This window comes from Schistocerca gregaria, chromosome 8 (genome assembly GCF_023897955.1).
Source record: "Schistocerca gregaria isolate iqSchGreg1 chromosome 8, iqSchGreg1.2, whole genome shotgun sequence".
Lineage (NCBI taxonomy): Eukaryota > Metazoa > Arthropoda > Insecta > Orthoptera > Acrididae > Schistocerca > Schistocerca gregaria.
Genome location: NC_064927.1, coordinates 244,108,674 through 244,129,574, shown reverse-complemented (window position 1 = coordinate 244,129,574; position 20,901 = coordinate 244,108,674). Strand labels below are relative to the sequence as shown.

The window sequence follows — 20,901 nt, the reverse complement described above, 5'->3', positions numbered from 1 at the left end:
TTGCCGAAAATATTCGAGATGTATAATATCTTTCATACAAGATCTTTGTAGCCAGGAGGTAGATGATAGAGGGCGCAAGTGTTCTTGTTGTTCGTGGCTACGGCGTGAGTTTCTTACAATTTGTAATAGGTTATTGAAATCCAAGCAATCTTTGTTTATTGGAGTGCAGGTAGTTATTGTAAGTGTTGATCAGTAATCCTCAAGGAGTGATTTATGGTTTCTTGGTAGTAGTTTTGCGCTACGTTTATTAGCGTCTCCATATTTCTTCCTTGAAGCATGGTTATGGTGTGAGCAGAGGTTGAAGTAGTCTGGGAGATTTTCGTTTGGGAAAGTAATTGTTCCACATGTATAAAACTATACGCATTCCACAGTTTTACGTATGATTGGTTGCGAATTGTGTATTTTACTCTTGTTTGCTATCAGTAGATATTATAAAGCCGATCGTAGGCAGCATGGTGTCCGTGTATTGGCCGTAGTTGTCCATTGTGAATAATCGAACTAGCTGTTTGTTTCTGTTAAATATATGTAAGCAGCCTGAGATTTCTGTAACTGCCTTGAATATAGTGAGTAGTTTGCGTGAGTCACCTAGGAAACTGCTGTCTCGCAGCCGGTATTTGCTATGGTTATAAGACTTTGCCAGTATTATGTTAAAGACTAGATATGGTAGAATACCTACATTGGAAATTAAGTTTGAGTATTCATAGGAATATGAATTTTCATGTTTTAGTGAAGCGCCGTTCAAATGGCAGATACCAAACCCAAATCACCAGCGTCGGCTGCGAAGCCTTCGCGACCAGCGAAATCTGCTGCAACTGCTAGTAAAGACGAGAAGAAGAGAGGGAAACCCAGGAATTATGACCTAGGAAACGGAGTTTACCGCTTCAGCAGGGCGAGAATGTACCATAAGAAAGCTCTTTACAAGTTTGTTGGAAAGAAGAACGAGAAAAAGGTAACGAAATAGAATGTGGTTGATGTAATCTGAAAGTTGTTCACGTGTTTTAACTTGCAGTTGCGGAACAAGTTTAAAATGTTTCATTGCAGTGATTGGGATAGTCATTCTGTTGTTGATCTGTCACTGTTGATTTGTACTGTTTGTTGCCCACGTGTTACCCACTATTTTAGTTTAAACAGTATGGGTGTATGTAGCCTTTTTGTGGGATGTACATATGTAAATGAGTTCTATTGCAGTGCCAAAACATGTTTTATTCCTGTTGACACTTCTTCGCCCGCATGCACATATTAAACAATGTTATCAGATCACAGGAATATCCAAGAGTGTAGATGTGTAGGGAAAAATTGTGTATTTCATAGTTTGAATTACTAATTTTGAACAGTGTTTGGAAGCCAGTGACATACATCAATGTTTGTAGCATCCACCCAAATGGTTTTATGGACATTATGTGTGTTTTTCAGTAACTTTTGTAACATTTCAGTTTTAGTCGTAATGCAATTCGTGTTCACTATTGTGTGCCTTGTTGAGAGGTTTGCTGTTGAAAGTGTTCACACAGTAATGATTTACATTATTAAGTTGTTTCAAAACAAAATTAGAATGATACGAAACTTTCAAAAGTTGAGAAAATAGGATTATGTGCTCCCTTCTAGTTTTTGTTGTGGTGACACTGATCTGTAGCATAGTCAGAGGTTACGTTGAAAGCTTATAATTTGGTTGTGAGGTGACAGTCAGTGAACATGAATGGCAAGTAAAAGGTGTGGTATCAGATTGATTTGCAGTGTAGCATAATTTTATGTTCACGCCATTTCTTCATAGAAACTGAAATTCAATCAGTTCAGAAAGTGTACATCAGATAGTGGACAAGTATCTAGTGAGTATTTTAATACATGTAATGTTCACAAATTGTGCATTATCTACAAAGAATGAATCCACCACATAGCTTTTAGTGGGTTATGTATTGATGATGAAAAGATATCTACGTCAATGGAAGTGTCAGATCCCAACCGTTGGCTTTGACACATGACAAGGCTTTTGTGGTGTGTGGGGTCATGCTGGCACATAGTTTAGTTTGTGAGAGTGGAGTGTTTGTAGATGTCATTTTGATGTGGTTGGTGGTGCTCTCTGGTGGTGTTTGTGGGTGGCGTGTTATGTAGAATATGGGGTTCACTTGTGTGGTAGTGTTGCACATGTGTGGTATCGGTAGTGACTGCTTTCAGCAGAATATTTTTCAGTGGGTTAACAATTTTGGTTTTGTTATGTCAATGTTGTAGTTTTTTCTGTTCGTGTGTGAATTTTGGTAAATTGCTTTATTTCCTTGGTAGGTATGGGTATGACTGACTAGGTCAACAGTTTTTGGTTATCGGCGATAATGGGGGCAGTGCGTTGTCTCTAGTAAAATTTCTTCACCTATTCGACCTCTTGGATGCAGTCGTTAAGTGTTCAGTGTGTCATGTGACATGGGATGGCTATATGTGGAGATGTCATAAGGATAACAGGTCAAGGGAAATGTTCAATTGCAGTTTTGATTTCTAGGGTCGTTTTGGTGGTAGGGTGAAGCGTGGTGTGGTGAAAGTTTTGAGCTTTATAGTGTGGTATCGGTTGTTTGTTGACCATATAGGAAAATATGGAAGCGTCAGATTCCACACGTCTGCTTTGGCCCATGAAGTCACAAATATGGCAGAAACGACCATCCCCTATGACACTTACGAAGTCATTATGTAAACATAACCACAAAAATACTTTGAAAACACAACACACACCTTCCACAAAAAACCGTCATAAGTGAAAAAAAATCCATAATGATACCTTTGATTTTAAAGGGGCATCACTTTTAAGGCAGTTGACTACTTAAAGTACTTAAGCTGTGTGCACATTGAGCTTAAACATGTCCCTGTCTCCTTAATGTTGAAATTGTGTGGTATTGTTGGTGCAGATTGAAGGAAAGTGTTCAGGGTCAGCTACTGATGTCACCACTCCTTGGCAAGAGTGTATGTTCATATAGTGCATTATGCAGTCTGTTGTATAGAGTTGTTAGGTTTTTGTTTTCCTTGCGGTGTGTAGTTTTTCCATGCAAAAAAAGCTGCTTCAGAGGAATACATGAAGCAAGAAGTGCAAGAATACCTATAAAACAAGTCTATCTGCAGAGAACTGCTGCTACATTTCGTAGAATACTGACTGTGTAGAGAAGAAAATAAGGTCCTTTGTTGTAGTTTGATTTGAAATGTGATAAATACTCATGGCACTGGAATGACTCCCTCTGCCAAAACACAAAGACTTAACATCATTTGTCGTTTTTAAAGAAGTCGTGATACCATATTTGCCAGAAATTCAGTGTCATTAGTTGATATTGTGATGAAATAACAGAAACTAAAGCTTTTTTGTACTAGATTCCCATATGTAACAAGTTTTTTCCCATCAGTTCTTGTGTAATGTTTTCACTCTCAATGACTATATTCAAATTGACAAGTCATTCCATGTCAAATCAACACCGGTGCTAACTTGACCCTGTTTGATTTTCATAAAGTTTAGTGTGTTCATTGCTCATGACAAGAGAATGAAAATTACCAAATTGCAGAATTTTAGTGCAAGTAAGAAGAGAGTAATGGCCACTTGAAGTTCTAAAAATGTGTGGAAAATTTGACAAACGTCTGACTTCTGTTCTCATAAAGATATAATGGTGAACCAGGCTACTTTGGAAAGATCTCGACAGGGTTTTTAATGAATGCAGTTTTGTCAACTTCACCTTTGCTTTTGGATCTCTTAAAACGTTACCTTCGGCACTGATGGAAAAAAAATTATTTGCTTCTTCATGTTACACTATACAACACAGTAAAAAATGATGTTGGGATTACAATGGGATTAGGAAACACAAATTGTGTATAGCAATGTATTGCATTAATAGAAAATTGTATTCAAATTCAAACAGTGGCACAAAGCACTGGTAAACTTTATTTTTTTAAAAAAAATGTTTTCATGTGAACATTTGTTAGAATGTCCTTGTCCAAAGTTAGATGATGTCAGGTTTCTCAGCACATACATATGAAGGTAAAGACCCATGAGGATTTAAGAAGCTAATTGAAACATTATTGGTATCTTCATTATCATTCAAAACATTTCCAAACCACCAGTGACCTTCATACGTACATGCAGCAAACACTGATACCACCAAGTGTATTGTGATGGCCAGTGGAAACAACACAATGTGACTTCGGGATATTTGCGATGTGTGAATTTATGCAAATTGTTTTTATGTGAAGAGCTGTAGATGCATTGCAGACTGACATGGGCAGCAAGTAATTTGATTATAACAGCAGTACCATCACATGATCCTTCACCATGTAATGGTGCAAAGAAATGCCGCTCTGCAGAGACATTGAAATCAGCCTTATGAAAAGTTATGTTGGCAAAATTCTTGTGATTCTTATGCTGGGCTGCAGCACCATCTAAGTAGTAGTACATGGAGAGGTCTATGTAAACGGGATCTCATGAAGCTAACCAAGTGACGCTGAAAAAGATGGAACACTCACACTATATCATGTTTAAGGCATTCTGATATAACAAAGGAAATGTGATAAATTGTGTAGTATTTTTGATGACTATAATAAACAACAAATGGATGATTCGTTCTCAAATGGATGAATGGTGACCTGAGCATAGTTCCCAAGTAACACCTGTGGCTCATCTTGCAGGACAAATGCATAATTTTCTGCAGCATCGGATATTAGTGTCTTCATTGTCAGGAAGCCTCTCTTCCAGATATAGAAATTCAGGTGGCTGAGTGACTATGGAGGAATGCAACAGGAGCTTTTTTTAACTTGTCTTTTCCAAGAAGTCATCCACAGATCATACACATTTGGATAGTTGCTATATCTGTACACATTTACAATTTGTCTTATTTCATCAAATCCATTTTCATAAAACAACCCTTACAGTTGTCATTATAAAATGTGTACCTGGGAAGTTTTCACACATGGACATCCAGCATTTTCACTATGCAGGATTGCAAATTACCTGAGCTAGGCAGTGTTTGTAGGTGCTAATTTAAGTCTGCAATACTTGTAAAATCTTTCAATCTGGAAACTTCAAACTTCAGCTGCATATGTTGGTGAATGCTGCACATTCATGTGTGCTCCCCCACCCTTACACACACACACACACACACACACACACACACACACACACACACACACACTGCCTCCTTCCCTCCAACCTCTTTTTCATTGGGGTCTCACCAAGAGATACGGAACAATCATTTAATGCATCTTAAGCAATTATTGGGGCTACAGGCCCAGATGTATCTGCAAATCCATGCAGGTTTGTGGTTTTCAGTGTTGTTGGGTCAGCCACAGACCCTTGTCCCTACGTTAGTTTTTTCTACATTTATCACATATTTTGTAGTCTGTCTTTGTCCCCGATCATTATCAACCATCCACATATACACTTTGCATAGATTTTTCTTGTATCTTTTGTGTTCATCTTTGCTGAATTTATTACAGCAATACATGATCTTTTCAAGCAAGGTGACACAGTGGTTAACACACTGGACTCTCATTCGGGAGGACGGCTGTTCAAACCAGCATCTGGCCATCTTGATATAGGTTTTCTGTGATTTCTCTGAAGTATTTCAGGTAAATGCTGGGATGGTTCCTTTGAAATGGCATGGCCAACTTCCTTCCCCATCCTTTCCTAACCCGTTGGGACCAATGACTGTGCTGTTTGGTCACCCTCCTCTGAATTAACCAACTAATACATGGTCTTCAAGGCAGATTTGTATAATTTCAACATGCATATCTTGCAGAAACTATCTGTTTACGTGTAGCAACCACACTGCCTGCCGATAATTGATAGCTTGATATTAGTCTCCTTAAATTGTTACTAAATAGTGCATTGTTATAACCACTTGTTTAACAATAAAAAGATTTTTCAGTGATTTGTCTTATTGTTGGAATCTGAATGTAATTTATTTTGCATTAATGTGACACATTCGGTGCATATCAATTTATATCTCCTAATCCCATTGTCATCCCAACTTCATTTTGTACTATGTTGTATTGTATAACATGAAGAAGCAAATCTGTTTCATCCATTTTGAAGGTGACGTGTTTTGAGATATAGTCAGAGGTCAAGGTCACTGACTTTAATTGTATACATTATTTGAATATGAAAAAAATTGGATATCATTGAAAAGCTTTTTCCAGACATTCCCAAAACTACCTGGTTCACTGTTATATCTTTGTTAGAACAGAAGCTACAGCAGTGTTTGTCATACTTTCCACCGACCTTTAGAAGTTCGTGGCCGTCACTCTTGTCTTACTTGGGCTAAAATTCTGTAATTGGGTAGATTTAATTCTCTTGTCATGTGCAGTGAAAATGCCAAATGTTTCAAAAATAAAGAGGATCAGTTCGCCACCTGTGTTGGTTTTGCACTGAGTCACTAAAGTCAATTTCATACAACTAATTAGATGTTATCAAGCATTGGAAACTATTGTACAAACTCTCCTCTATCAAAATAATATTGTAGTTTTAAAATGAATAATTAAATTATAAACACAACCTTCTTTGTAAAACTCCAAAACACTGAGTGATGGCCATCAAGCCAAAACAAAAATGGTACAAGACACAGTGTTGCAGACAGTGTGAATACACTGAGAGATGTTTGCTGGCAGTGTGGATAGAAACAGTCAGAAGAAGATGCAAAACACTACAGGAAACAATGTTTCCAGTGGCAGTGTGGTGTGACTTGACTCTTAAGTAAAAAGACAACAAAATGGAAATAGAAATAAATGTCCAGCTAGCAGCAGAGGAAAACAATAGAAATACGGAAGTTGAACAAACAGCGACAATAATGTTAAAGTACTAAAGAAGATAGGGCTGAGTGGTGCTGGCCATGTATCACTAAGGTCTGAGAATGAACTACCTACAATACCTTTCACTGGAAAAGTAGATGGGGTGAAAGGGACACACAGAAGTAGTAAGTTGAGAGAAAACCCAAGATGATTTAACTAGGATGAAGTCCACATGGCCAATTAACACATTTAACATAAGCATATAGATCACAGATGTATGGTTGACAAAGGCCTTGTGGCATATAAACTAGTTAAGTGTTTCAGTTTGTAATGAAAACAGTAATTTAGCAGGAATTTTGTTGTAGTTTGTGGGGATTTGAAAGTGTTATGTTTTGGAGAACAATTGGTTGAAGTCAGTGCCTAACAGATGGTGCTGAAATTACAGCATAACCTCACTTTTACATTCCCAGAATTAATGTTTTCCTGCTATGTAGAACATGTTTTTATCACCCCTGTCAAATTTCTTCGTCCACAATGTTAATTCATACCTGATTTTGTGTAGACATATCTATAATTTTCCCATGATTTACGCTTTATGGAAAAATCTTTATGGAAAGAAACTGACTTAAAATGATGCTGGTATGATGTTTGCCATTGCGTAGTGTTTACAAACAGTGTTTAAGTTTCTTACCACCAGGGTGCTCTAGTTGATGAATTTAAACCAGTAAACGTGTAAAAGTTGGAACAATTTGTGCTGTATCCCCTGCTGCCCGCCAAACTCTGCTCTGCATGGTGGTTGATAGAAGTAACTAGGTTTGTATGAATAAAGGTATCATGACGAATCGCAATCATTTCCGAACTCTCTCTACAGCACATGTGCAGTTTTGTGATTGTTGTAATTATCATCACACTTCTATCATACTGTGTTTCGTCTTAGGGCCACTTTTGTGGTAGTTGACACCTTCATTCAGTTTGTGTTGCTCAGATGTTTTCTGTTTAAACAAGGCGTGAATTATGTATAGTCTCATGCTGAGCAAAACTTTTTTCAGGGATTTATTCTTGTCATTAAGTGCAATATTTACGTATGTATTTTTTGTGATGATACGAAAAAGTGTGATTTTGTGCTCGCATGTGTGTATGCAGTTTTCTGCATAAATGAGGAAGCACAGTACTTGATAACTTCAAAAAGCAGACTACAGTTAGAGATGCGGGACAACGTGTGCAACACACACAGTACTTACGTAAATATTTTCATTTGATATTGAGGAAAAATCTCGAAGCGCAGTGTGCAAAGCACAAAAAATATGTAACTGCTGCAGTGTTTCATTATTTAAATAATGAATGACAGCTGCAGGCATTCCAAAAACATCGATAATGACGTATGAAATTGTCATACATTTCTGCTTCCCACTCATCAGTTCCCATTACATCAGTGGTTTTTATTAGATGATAAACCTTTACTAGATAATAAACAAGTACCTGACATGAGTATTTTGATGCCTATTATGGGCACATACATAAAGTGCAAAAATACAAGGGAGCAAATAATAAATGTATAATTTTCACAGCTTAAAACATAATTTCTCACATTTTACGTTTTTCCGTATTTTACCATTTTTTTAAGTCCCTTCAAAAGTGGGGTTTCACTGTAGGTTTTATATTTATGTTGCCGCTGGCTGCCTCGTGTAAAAGATTATTTTGGCTGTTGATGGTTGTCTGGTTTTCATTACCATTTTACATTCCACAGTCGTTCAAAGATACGTATCAGGATTTGCTACATAGCTGTGCATCATGTGTTTTATTTAATGTGTCAATTGCATCATGTGTTTTATTTAATGTGTCAATTGCATCATGTGTTTTATTTAATGTGTCAATTGCATCATGTGTTTTATTTAATGTGTCAATTGAAATTACTCTGCTGTATTTACAACATTGTTACGCTCAAAGCAAGCAGTGCCTATAGTGTAAAGAACCAACATAATGAAACATTTTCATTGTCTTGATATCAATGGTTACATAAAATGTAGTTTGAAATCAGTTCCTGTTTGTCAACCTTACGGCTGCCAGGTACTGACCTAGCATGCCAAAAAATGATAGAATGGTAATGATGGAGCTTACTAATGCAGACTAGTCATGAACTTAAATAACTTGCTCAGTTTTCACTGTTTTGGTGTCTTAATCTGGATAGTCGTGAAACTAACAACCAGTACATTCAGAAAACTTAACTTCGGTATTAGTTCAAATGGAAGCAAAGTTGGTAGCTATATTTGAGGGCATTGTACTGTATTCAGTGTTTCCATACCAATCATCAGTGATCAGTGTATCCAGTCTGACAAAATTGAGATCATGCAGTCTCGTGTATCAGTGTTGGGTGGGGAAATTGTTTGTTTCCGAAGGGGTGTACATATAATTGCAGAATGTGCAATACATGAACAGTATCAGTCCACTTTTGTTTACCTTTCCAACTGTCAAAGTAGCACACAACCTGGACTTTGGGCTACATTGCAGACCATTCTGTTGCCATAAGCTTCAGTAAGGAAAAAATTGTTGATGACCACGTAACCTACCTACATTATCCTGTTGGTCAAAGTAGCATAGTCAGATCGACATTAGATTGAAAGGTGATAAGTTTACTTGTGATTTGATATCCATCTAATTTGATAAGCAGTCGCTTGGCACATTATTTCAACTGCAAAAGTATTCCTTCATGGACCTGTTCACAATTAGAGGTTACCTAGGCTGCTAAGTACAAGGAATTGCACTCTCGGCTTGTGCTATAGGATTGTTTATCTTACACATACTGTGAAATTTTCTGTTTGACCTCTGCTTTTGTCGTATTGGTGATTGCACATCAAAATACCAAGAGTATTGGCACCTAAGTCAAGTTGTATCAAATGTTGTCTGTATTTAGGTTTATATGGCCACAAGGGTTTTCAGATAATGGAAAGTTGGATATTCCTTTGAGTCATCAAGATATGTATACTGCATATTCAGAAAAGTGAATGTGCTTACACTTATAATTAATCTGTGATTTAGTTTGATATGCAGGTAGTGAGTGTATCTGTCGAATCCAGGTGTAGAAATACTTAAAACTCTTCAGGTTATGGCCATCTGCTGTGACCGAGCAGTTCTAGGCACTTCAGTCTGGAACCGCACGACCGCTACGGTCGCAGGTTCGAATGCTGTCTCGGGCATGGATGTGTGTGTGTCCTTAGGTTAGTTAGGCTTAAGTAGTTCCAATTTTCTAGGGGACTGATGGCCACAGGTGTTAGGTCCCATAGTGCCCAGAGGCATCTGAACCATTTCTTCAGGTTATAAAAAATATTGGCAGTGCTCAAGTTTGAAAGCTGGAAGAAAGGCGAAGTACTGTTATATGTACATAAATACATAACTGGACATTTTGTAAGAGTGCTTACTAAATCACAGTATTATTTCTGCTGGTAAGAAACAACACTAACAATAGGTGCTATGTTCTTTAACCTTGGAACACTGAAGGGGTGAAATGTTGCATTGTTACTAAACCATTGTAAATTTACTTCTCCATATTATCTTGAAAAAGAAATAATAATTTGTGTACTGGTTAATTACAATTATAAGCTCCAGAGTATGACACACAAAATAAGTACTAAATGTTCTGTTTTAAACCCTATACTGACAAGTTTGTTTGGATCTGTGAATTTGTACCAACTGCTATTGTAAATATTACAAGGGTTTAGTAATCAAGGGTTAGACAAAGGTGATTGGGGAAATGAAATTTATGGCACAGCTTGACTAAAGGAGGGTTGGTTGGTAGGACACACATTAGGCATCAGGGAATTATTAGTTTGTTAATGGAGGGCAGTGTGGCAACTAAAAATTGGAGAGAAAGGTGAAGGTTTGAATATAGTGAGCAGGTTCAAATGGAGGTGTATTTAAGAAGCTGTGCAGAGATAAAACAGGTAGCACAGGATATAGTAGTGTGAAGAGTTGTCAAATAAGTTACTTGACAAAGTAATGGATTATTCTGTATGTAAACATTACAGAAGCTGATATGTTCGGGATTTTCCATCAACAACAGAAGAAATGCATTGTGATAAATCTTTGCATTGCAATATACAAAGGTGGTTTGAAAAGTTCTCGGAATGGAATAGAAAAAAGTTCTTACATTACTGAAACTTCTTATTTTTCAATGTAGTCTAATTGTAGATTAATGCTTGATCAAGTGATGTTGCCGTGTCTTGATTCCATCTTGAAAATGAGTTCCTCCAGGCCTGCAAAACAGTTGTCAACTCCGGCTATCAATCCTTCATTTCAGTTTTGGGAAGGGATGAAAGTCTGAAGGAGCCATATCAGGTGAATAAGGCTGGTGTGGGAACAATTCATATCTTAGTTCGTGTAATTTTGCGATGGTGATGGCACATGTGTGCGTGCGCGTGTTGTCTTGATGGAAGATGACTTTCTTCCTTGATAAACCTGGCCTTTTTTTGCATATCTTTTGAAACGTCATATACCCTGAGCAATGTCATACACTTCCATTCGGCGATTCTACATGACCATTTTGCACGCTTAAAAATGATTTCGGGAATAGTGACACAATAGTGACTACTGCGCGGATCATCTAAGCTCTCATGGCCAAATTTAAATTCATTTGTCCACTTGGCAACAGTTGAATTTGAAGGAGGAGAGTTCCCCAATGTATTCTGGAAATCGCCATGAATGTCCTTTGCTTTCATATCTTTCTTTACGAATTACTTAATCACTGTTCGAATCTCCCCCCCCCCCCCCTCCCCCCATCTTCGCATATCACTACGCGGGAACAACAACAGCCACATCATCGCTACAGCTCTCTTCCAAGAGCACTGACGTGGCACATATTCACAGGCAACAGTCCAATGAATATCACATGAGCAACTCATTGTGCTAGTGCTGACCTTTCGTGATGATTCAGAACTTTTCAAACCCCCCTCGTATTTGGAAGAATTTGTTAAGATACATACCAGTTAAACAAAGCAAAGATAAGAAAATATTTTGGGACACTTCCTTTAGATTTTGTCCTAGAAATGGAACATGTTGCACTCAGCTGAGGACATTCTTTATGCTCATGCGAGGTGACACCAAAATCCCTCAGAATCAAAGAAAAACAGGATTGTATCTTCTCTCCTGAGAATGAAATTACAGAAGTTTGGTCATTTTTCTAAAGTTGGTGTATCATCTCTGAAGATTCGGGGCACAACAGAAAATTTCCTCTGAGAAAGTTGCAACAGACAGCTCCTGTTACAAAAGAGCAGTTTGAAACAATTATTTGTGTTAGCTTCGTTACCAGCAGCAAGCATGATAAGATACATAAAAAATATAAGCTGTTGCAAAGTGTGTAACTGAAATCACAATCAGCTAAAACAGTCAGAAAAAACTCTTCACTTGCTCATGTTAGATGTCCAATAAAAGAAGGTACAAAACCAGTTGGTGTCTGTAGGTAACATATGGTAAAAGTAATGGAACTTAAATTGCCATCACAAATGATACTGCTCAAGGTTGCTGCTTTAGTCTCATCCTGCAGTGTTGCTGTCAGGTACTGGTTAGTCTGCCGTCTCAATCTACTACTTGTGTGTGTTTGTTTTTGCTTTGTTGCGTCTACTCGTTCTGCTTTACATACAGGTATGAATGTACTGCCCAGCGACAGTAGGAAAATTTAATAGTGAGAACTCTTACACAATATACTTTCTTATTTTTAATTTTCTGTGGAGTGAAGCTATATTGCCATGTAAAGAGTTATAAGGGACAGTTGTCATGTGATTTATCTGGAGAAAACTTGGGTTTGAGAAAACCATACAAATATATTTGGCACAACTCCAGGGGGTGGGCTGAAATTATCTACAGACACTTTTGTATAGCATACATCAATGTTTTGTGTGTGATTGTAGTGAGTCAGTAAGAGCTGCAAATAGAAACCCTTCAGGCTGTAGGGAATGTGTTCGGTCGTGTTAAGACAAGCGGTCAGAACTAAACTTGCGGTGATGGCGTGGAAGTCCTCGCACGTAGGACATCTTGCAAATAAATCACATTCATAAGTGATATTTTTGGTGCCCCAGGTGAAACAATTTCACACTTATTTAATTTTGTTAGTGTGGAATACTCTTCGGTCCAAATGTTAGTGCTGCTGTGTGTCTGCAGTAGAAGTAAAACACTTTCTCGGCACTTTCTTGTAATTTTAGTTTTTCTTTTTTCATAACAAATGGCAACAGTTTTCTTTTGGAAAGGGCTGCTTCTCATACATACTAATAATTAACCCATTGAGTGGGACCTGTTAACACAGCATGCCTCACCGTTGCCCTGACGCACCTGACGTGTATAAGTGTGGCCCTTGGGTCTTCCATGCAGCGCTAAGGACGTATTGACTCATGCTGTGCCACCGCCCTTTCCACTGCTAGGGATGAGTTTAGGTGCGCAGTTTAGGTGCGCTGAGTCATAGCTGCCTGAGCGCTTCAGATGTGTAAACAAGCGGAGCGGTTTTTCTGCCCTGCTGTTCCAGTAGATGTTCAGTGGTCTGACTGTATAGTTAGAGTGTGCATGTGTGTTTGTTGTTGTTTTCCCTCTTTGCAGAATTCGACTTAGATTCCTGTGTTTTCGTCAGTTTTCTTGTTTTCTACGTGAGAAATGTCACATCACCGTGGTTGCACAGATAGAGATGCTGGATATGCTCCCTAAGAGTTATAGTGAGTGTGAATTATCTGACGTTGCTAGCAGTGATGAGTCTTCAGCAGAATCTCGAAGCTGTAGTCCTCGGCCCTTTAAATCAGAGGGCAGAGCCAGAATTACAATCAGCAGTTCCTCTGACTCCGAGGAATCAGAAAGTGACAGTGAAACGGTTTGGAAAAGAGCGCACGTAAGTGACACATTTGACTGGAAAGAACAGATTTCCAGCCGTTAAACTATTACTTCGATAACTTGAGTTCAGGACCAAATGTTAGATACTGACCAAAGCATTCTTTAATTTTTTGTGATATTCTCAAGAACTGATGCAATTTATTGCAGACGAAACATTGTCTTTACGTTTACACCAGAGAAAATACTGCAGACTCTGGGAATTCTCTTTCTTTCCTAGAGGAATCAAACTATAGAAAATCCAGGAAGGAATAATGTGGAGTCTGGCCTTGGCAGCCAGACAGTGGTCGTATGGGAGGTGTGTGTGTAGCTGAAAGGTTACTTGTTTAGCTGCGTTTTGTAAAGAAATGATATAAAAGCACAGGTCACCGCTGTTGTAATGGAGTATTCAGAAGTGGGGGAGGGTAGTGTTAAGTGATGGATGTTCCAGCAGTAATTCAACTCAAATCACCAAGCCAGGCCTATACATGATTGTTTTGTTTAAAACTGTTTTGTGCATAATGTGTGGTCGCAGACTTCAGATTAGAAAGTGGTACTTTTGTGCTCTAAAAGGAATTCAGTTTTTTAATATTGCGCTAATAATATTATATTTATATGGATAAATGAAGCCGAGGGTTGTTAACCAAACATCCAAATATTATTTGAATGTTTAGCACAAATTGTATCTGAATAAATTTGGTAACAACAAATCCCACAGAATAATAATTTATGGCCTAAAACAAAAACTAATTTGCAGATCTTTATTCAAAACACTTAACAAAATATGTATTTTATTACTAGAAAATAAACATAATTGAGATGAGTAGTAAGTATGATCTGTAGGTCATAAGTCACATTTTTCATATGGGCTTAAACTTCCATTCCTTTTATCATGATTACTTCGCATTTCAGGTTAAACCCAAAAAGCCAACGCATGTTGAGAAGCCGATAGGTGGTGAGAAGAATGGTGGTAAGCGTATTGTGTTAATCAAGAAGAGGAGGAATTTCTACCCAACAGCAGACAGGTAACATTAAAGTATTGTGGTGATTTGCTGTAACTGTTTATTTTTTACAGATGTCTTAAAATGCTTTTGAATTATGTTGATAGTGTAAATCAATGATGTATACATTGCGTTTGAATTTCCGTGATATTATATGTTCGTCACTACCACTGAGACCACAAAAAAGTAGGAAAAACCTTTTATTGTTAAAGGACCTTTCTAATTGATTTTTATCCTCTTGATTTGCAGGATTAAGAAGCGACCAAGCAAAAAACTGTTCAAGCAGCATAAGCGCTATACACGCAAATCGCTAACACCAGGGACCATTTGCATTCTTTTGGCTGGGCCTCACAAGGGAAAACGTGTGGTGTTGTTGAAGGTCTTGAAGAGTGGTCTGCTGCTTGTCAATGGTAAATTGTGCCACTAAACATTGTTTATATGTTAAAAGTATTTGAGCATTGAAATATTGGTTTGTGATAAAATTGAGGTTTTGTGGAACCCCATAATTACAAAAGTTTGCAGTTCTCCACATCATGCCCACTTAAAAGTGTGGTAAATACAGGCAGCCATGTTAACGATGCCATGAACTATGTCCAGTGAAACAAACTATTGGTGCATTTTGAAATACTTAAGTGACTATTGAACTTGTGTAATAATAGGCGTTGTAATGTAAAGTTGTTTTATTAGAGTTTTGTGCCAAATAACATTAAGATACATGTGTGAAAATTTCAGGGCCTTTTAAAATTAATGGCTGTCCGTTGAGACGAGTAAGCCAGAACTATGTTATTGCTACCAGCACAAAGCTTGACTTTTCTGGTGTGCAGTTGCCTGAACATATAAATGATGAATACTTCAAGCGTAACAGACAGAAAAGAGCAAAGAAAGAAGAAGGTGACCTTTTTGCTACTAAGAAGCCTGTGAGTATAATAGTTCATTCCTATGTAGTTAGGATTTGTTATTCTCACAACAAGTTTTTTTTGTCAAGAAATAATCTTCCATGTGATGTTCTCTATTATTCTAAACTGATCAGACACAAAAGTATTACATTTACCAGGTTAATTACTTAATTAAACACCAAATTCTTTCATCCAAATGCACTGTTTTAATCTGTGTGGTGTGCTTTGTAAACTGCTCAAAAAGCTGTATACCCCTGTGTCTGTCTGGGCATCTTTGAACTCAGGTACAGGGAGAGTGATGAATTAAAGAATAATCATTATGAAACATAATATAACTAGTTTCAAATAAAAAATAAAGCAGACAAAATAGTCTGTTTGGGAATGCAAATCAGTGGGATTAAAATTGGTTGCTGAAAACTTTCAGTTCTTTATGTTATAAGAATTTGGTTCCTCCCTGTCATGTGTCCACAAGGTGTTTGCCACTCAAGTCTGCCCTACTATTAGATCGTCTTCATGAGATTGTGTGAAGATTGTTTCTGTGATGATGCGTTTGCTAATTTTAACAGGTCTAGAGCAGTTAATGTCAGCATATACTTTTGGTCAGTTCCTGCCATTTGGAGGAATGTGTTTATGAAATGGATGCTATGTACAGTTGTGTTATCTTGATAGGTGAACCTGTTACCAAAATGTTGCATTATGTCTTGAAATTAGGTTGGCAGCTCAAAGCCAATACTGCACACCTCTCAGTACCATTGATAGTTACGGGAGGTGTCAGACATGCATACACAATACTGGCCTGAAACATAACTTGACATACCTAACTACTGATATGTGTCTTGGTACATGGCTACAACAACACTGTAGTGTTAAAATTTTCTAGCACACCAGTGATAAAAGTTCCACTCAAATGTTCTGTTACCCACTTTCTTCACACTCCACATAGTTGTTTGAGGGAGAGGGGGTCGCACTATTGTTTTAATGGATACCTAGAGGCCAAATTGTTGGTGTGAGAATGGTTCTGTACTAAGTTCATGTATCCCTGCTATACTTTGTTTGGAAACAAAGCATTTAATACTGTTTTAATTCTCCTCTGGGAATGCACAGGCCATAATATCTAGGTGGTGATATTGAGCTTGTTTACTGGAAAGTTTTACAAGGGATAATTTTAAGTATTTTGTGTCTCGGTATTGGTTGAATGTTAGAACAATGTTTCTGTTGTATACATAATCTCCTGAGGGTAAACAACAGTCACTAAAGGGATAAAAACAATTCCACGGTACATAACAGCTAAACACTTGCAGAATAAAGATTTATTGAAATCATTGACCACGGTTTCGGTATATCCAAATATACCTTAATCAGAAGCAAAAATACAATAAAATCACATGCTGCAGTGGAGATGCATAAAACTATAGTGCCAAAGATGTTGTCAGTAGTTAAAATTAAAACATCACCTCCACCTGTACAGCATAGTGATACAGAGATGGTCGATTCGAACATGGCATTCCATAGTATTTTTGCTTCTGATGGAGGTATACTTAGATACACTGAAACTGTGGTCAAGGATTTCAATAAATCTTTATTCTGCAACTGTTTGGCTGTTATCATTTATTGTGAAGATTTTCAACAGTTGCTGCTTCAGCAATGTTTAAAATTTAGGGATAAAAAAAAATCTTGTAACTTAGCACAAGTTTTACACAACTGATTTAGGAAAATGAAAATAGTTGGATGTGAAGACTGTTTGGCCATATTTTAAATGATGTAAGTAAAGTATCTTATAAAATACCAGTTTGCAAATACAGGAGTTTGTATAAAGATGTTGCATGTTAAAATAACAGTGTTCAAGGTACACAACCATTGAAACAACAATACATATTTAAAAGATGCCAGTAGCTAATCATCATCCTTTTTATGTTTCAGCAATACAAACCATCAGAACAGCGGAAGACTGACCAGAAGTTGGTTGATAAACTGGTAAATGGTGCTATTCGGAAACATCCGGATAAGAGACATCTGTTCGCATACCTGTCTGCTATGTTTGGCCTACGAAGCAGCCAGTACCCACACAGGCTTCAGTTCTAAATTTGTATTATGAAAATATATGATTGAAATAAACACATTAATCATAAATAAGTTTTGTTTAACAAGATCACAACTGACCCAATGTGGCCTGGTTTTTATGATTTAACGTTAAAAATTCTCTTAATTACATTTATAGTGGAGAATTTACTGGTACTACATAATACTGACATTAAATCTCTTTTGACATTTTATGTGAGAAACATGAAATATTTCATTTCTATTATTGGACCCTTTCTTTTACTGGGGTCATTACTAATTTGCTCAGTTCTGTGCTAGTGGTAGGTTTTGGTAGTAGTGTTAACTTCATTGTAGTGTTATATGTAGGATGCTGTCAGTACTCAAAAATCTATCTATAGCCTGTGCAGAATTACTACAGCGGCAACAGGGGGTGTGGATTTGGGTGCCTGTGTGATGGTGCATGTGTGAACATGTGGACTTTTATAAAAAGTAAGAGTTCGGAAGCTATTGTGAATACTGTTTCCTTTTACATGTGACTGTGCCCTACACATCAGTCCGCTACAGGTGAATGGTTGACATTTATAAGAATATTTGACAAACATCTTTTACATTGTAATGTGGACCACAGACAGTATTTTTTTGAAGTAATGTGAACTTCCTCTGAAAGCTAATGTGATCATTTGAAGAGTGGAAATGGAACATATTTTGAGTGCCATTTTTTCACAAAACACATTTCAAGTGCCATTGTGCTCGCAGTACTGTGTTCCATGTCCCTAGATTTGATACAGGCGCCAAATGATGAGTCTTTCAAATGAATTAGTAAATGGGACATGGTGTTTGGCAAAGCTGTCCTTCCCTTTGTTGGAGTTCAAAAAGTTAAAATATACTAGTTGTTTTTGTTGAATTTCGTTCTACAAATTAAAAACTCAGTACCGTGTTTGTTACTTCTGTACTTGTAGTATTCTATATAAAATGTAGTACCTCAGTATTTTTCTGATTTTTTTAAACTGTGTCCATGTACAAAATATTCGTGCTCTTGCAAAGAAGGACCGAGCGAGGTGGCGCAGTGGTTAGCACACTGGACTTGCATTCGGGAGGACGACTGTTCAGTCCCGTCTCCGGCCATCCTGATTTAGGTTTCCCGTGATTTCCCTAAATCGTTTCCGGCAAATGCCGGGATGGTTCCTTTGAAAGGGCATGGCCAATAATCCTTCCCTAACCCGAGCTTGCATTCCGTCTCTAATGACCTCGTTGTCGACGGGACATTAAACACTAACCACCACCACCACCACTTGCAAAGAAGAAATCAGCAACCAGCCTAAATTATTAAATTTATTTACACAAATAGTGCCGTTACCTCTTTCAAAGCAAAAGGTTTGTTCAGATGGTTGTCCATTTGTATTAGATTTTACTATTATCATTGCTGCTGTTTACATTAGTTGTTAGGGGGAGGCAAAAACTAGTAAATTAGTTTTCTTGGAGGGGGCAACAGCTAATATAAACAACAAAAGTGTAATATAAACATGAACAATTGCTGTTTGTCAATTTGAGTTCTAACATGCCTTTCATGCAGTGCACTGATATCAAGTTGCTAGAGTCAAAGACTTCATAAAGGCCAATTCACACAAGACTTCAACAGAGTGGCACGTGAAACCACTGTCAAATGATGGTGTGTTGTCTAAATGGGATTTCAGTACTGAACAGTGGAAGTGAGGTTACAGAATCCATCTGTGATGTATAACCCAGGAAACTGCCCAAATTTCATCCTCATACAACTGAAAAGATGAATGAAATTAGTATTAGTGTCAGTATTGTTGGGAAACAGCTGAAATCATAAAAACTGAACAAAGCTCCATGCCCATATGAAATCCTTGGCAGATTCTGTACTGAATTTGTGGCTGAGTTAGCACCTCTTGTCATTACAATCTATTATAGATCTAACAGAAAAATCAATGCTCAGTTCCTGGAAAAAGGCACATCACACTTGTCTACAAGAAGGGTAGAAGTGATCCACAAAACTACCATCCAATATCCTTGAAACAGATTTGTTGTAGAACATATTCTGAGTTTAAACATAATGAGGTATCTTGAACAGACTGCACTCAATGCCAACCAGCATGGTTTTCGGAATCTCACCCTTTTCTCACATGATATCCTGAAAGCTTTGGATCAAGGCAACCAGGTAGATCCTGTGTTGCTTGAATTCTGAAAAACATTCAATGCAGTACTGCGCCTGTGTCAGTCAAAAGCACGATCATATGGGAATCAAATGAAATTTGTGACAAGATTGAGGACACCATATGTTATCTTGGATCAATAATCAGTCAGATGTTGAAGTACACTACTGGCCTTTAAAATTGCTACACCACGAAGATGGTGTGCTACAGGCATGAAATTTAACCAACAGGAAGAAGATGCTGTGTGATATGCAAATGATTAGCTTTTCAGAGCATTCACACAAGGTTGGCACCGGTGGCGACACCTACAACGTGCTGACATGAGGAAAGTTTCCAACTGATTTCTCATACACAAACGGCAGTTGACTGGCATTGCCTGGTGGAACGTTGTTGTGATGCCTCATGTAAGGAGGAGAAATGTGTACCATCACGTTCCCGACTTTGATAAAGGCCGGATTGTGGCCTATCGCGATTGCGGTTTATCGTATCGTGATATTGCTGCTCATGTTGGTCGAGATCCAATGACTGTTAGCAGAATATGGCATCGGTGGGTTCAGGAGGGTAATACGGAACACCATGCTGCATCCCAACGGCCTCGTATCACTAGCAGTCAAGATGACAGGCGTCTTATCCGCATGGCTGTAATGGATCGTGCAACCACGTCTCGAACCCTGAGTCAAGAGATAGGGACATTTGCAAGACAACCACATTTGCACGAACAGTTAGACTAAGTTTCCAGCAGTATGGACTATTAGCTCAGAGACCATGGCAGCGGTTACTTTTGATGCTGCATCACAGACAGGAGCGCTTGCAAAGGTGTACTCGACGACGAACCTGATTGCATGAATAGCAAAAAACATCATTTTTTCGGATGAATCCAGTTTCTGTTTACAGCATCATGATGGTCGCATCAGTGTTTGGCGACATCGCAGTGAACTCAAATTGGAAGCGTGTATTCGTCATCGCCATACTGGCATATCACCCGGCGTGACGGTATGTGGTGCCATTGGTTACGCGTCTCTGTCACCTCTTATTGGCATTGACGACACTTTGAACAGTGGACATTACATTTCAGATGTGTTAAGACCCATGGCTCTACCCTTCATTAGATCCCTGTGAAACCCTACATTTCAGCAGGATAATGCACAACTGCATGTTGCAGGTCCTGTATGGGCCTTTCTGGATACAAAAAATGTTAGACTGCTGTCC

The 20,901-nt window shown here is 37.9% G+C and overlaps 1 protein-coding gene across 6 annotated transcripts; it reads left to right on the top strand.

Moving 5' to 3' along the window:
• Positions 1-37: 37 nt before the first annotated feature.
• LOC126284040 (60S ribosomal protein L6-like) lies at positions 38-17,608 on the top strand. 6 transcript variants are annotated; one of them, XM_049982606.1, is made up of 6 exons: positions 38-104; positions 728-949; positions 14,491-14,603; positions 14,829-14,989; positions 15,312-15,496; positions 17,396-17,608. In XM_049982606.1, exons 2-6 carry the CDS (start codon positions 743-745, stop codon positions 17,555-17,557), a joined length of 828 nt encoding a protein of 275 aa, XP_049838563.1. In that variant the 5' UTR covers positions 38-104; positions 728-742; the 3' UTR covers positions 17,558-17,608. The 6 variants fall into 6 exon arrangements, with proteins under 6 accessions (XP_049838563.1, XP_049838565.1, XP_049838566.1 ...); XM_049982608.1 differs by having other exon boundaries at positions 39-74; XM_049982609.1 differs by having other exon boundaries at positions 47-525.
• The last annotated feature ends 3,293 nt before the right edge of the window (positions 17,609-20,901 follow it).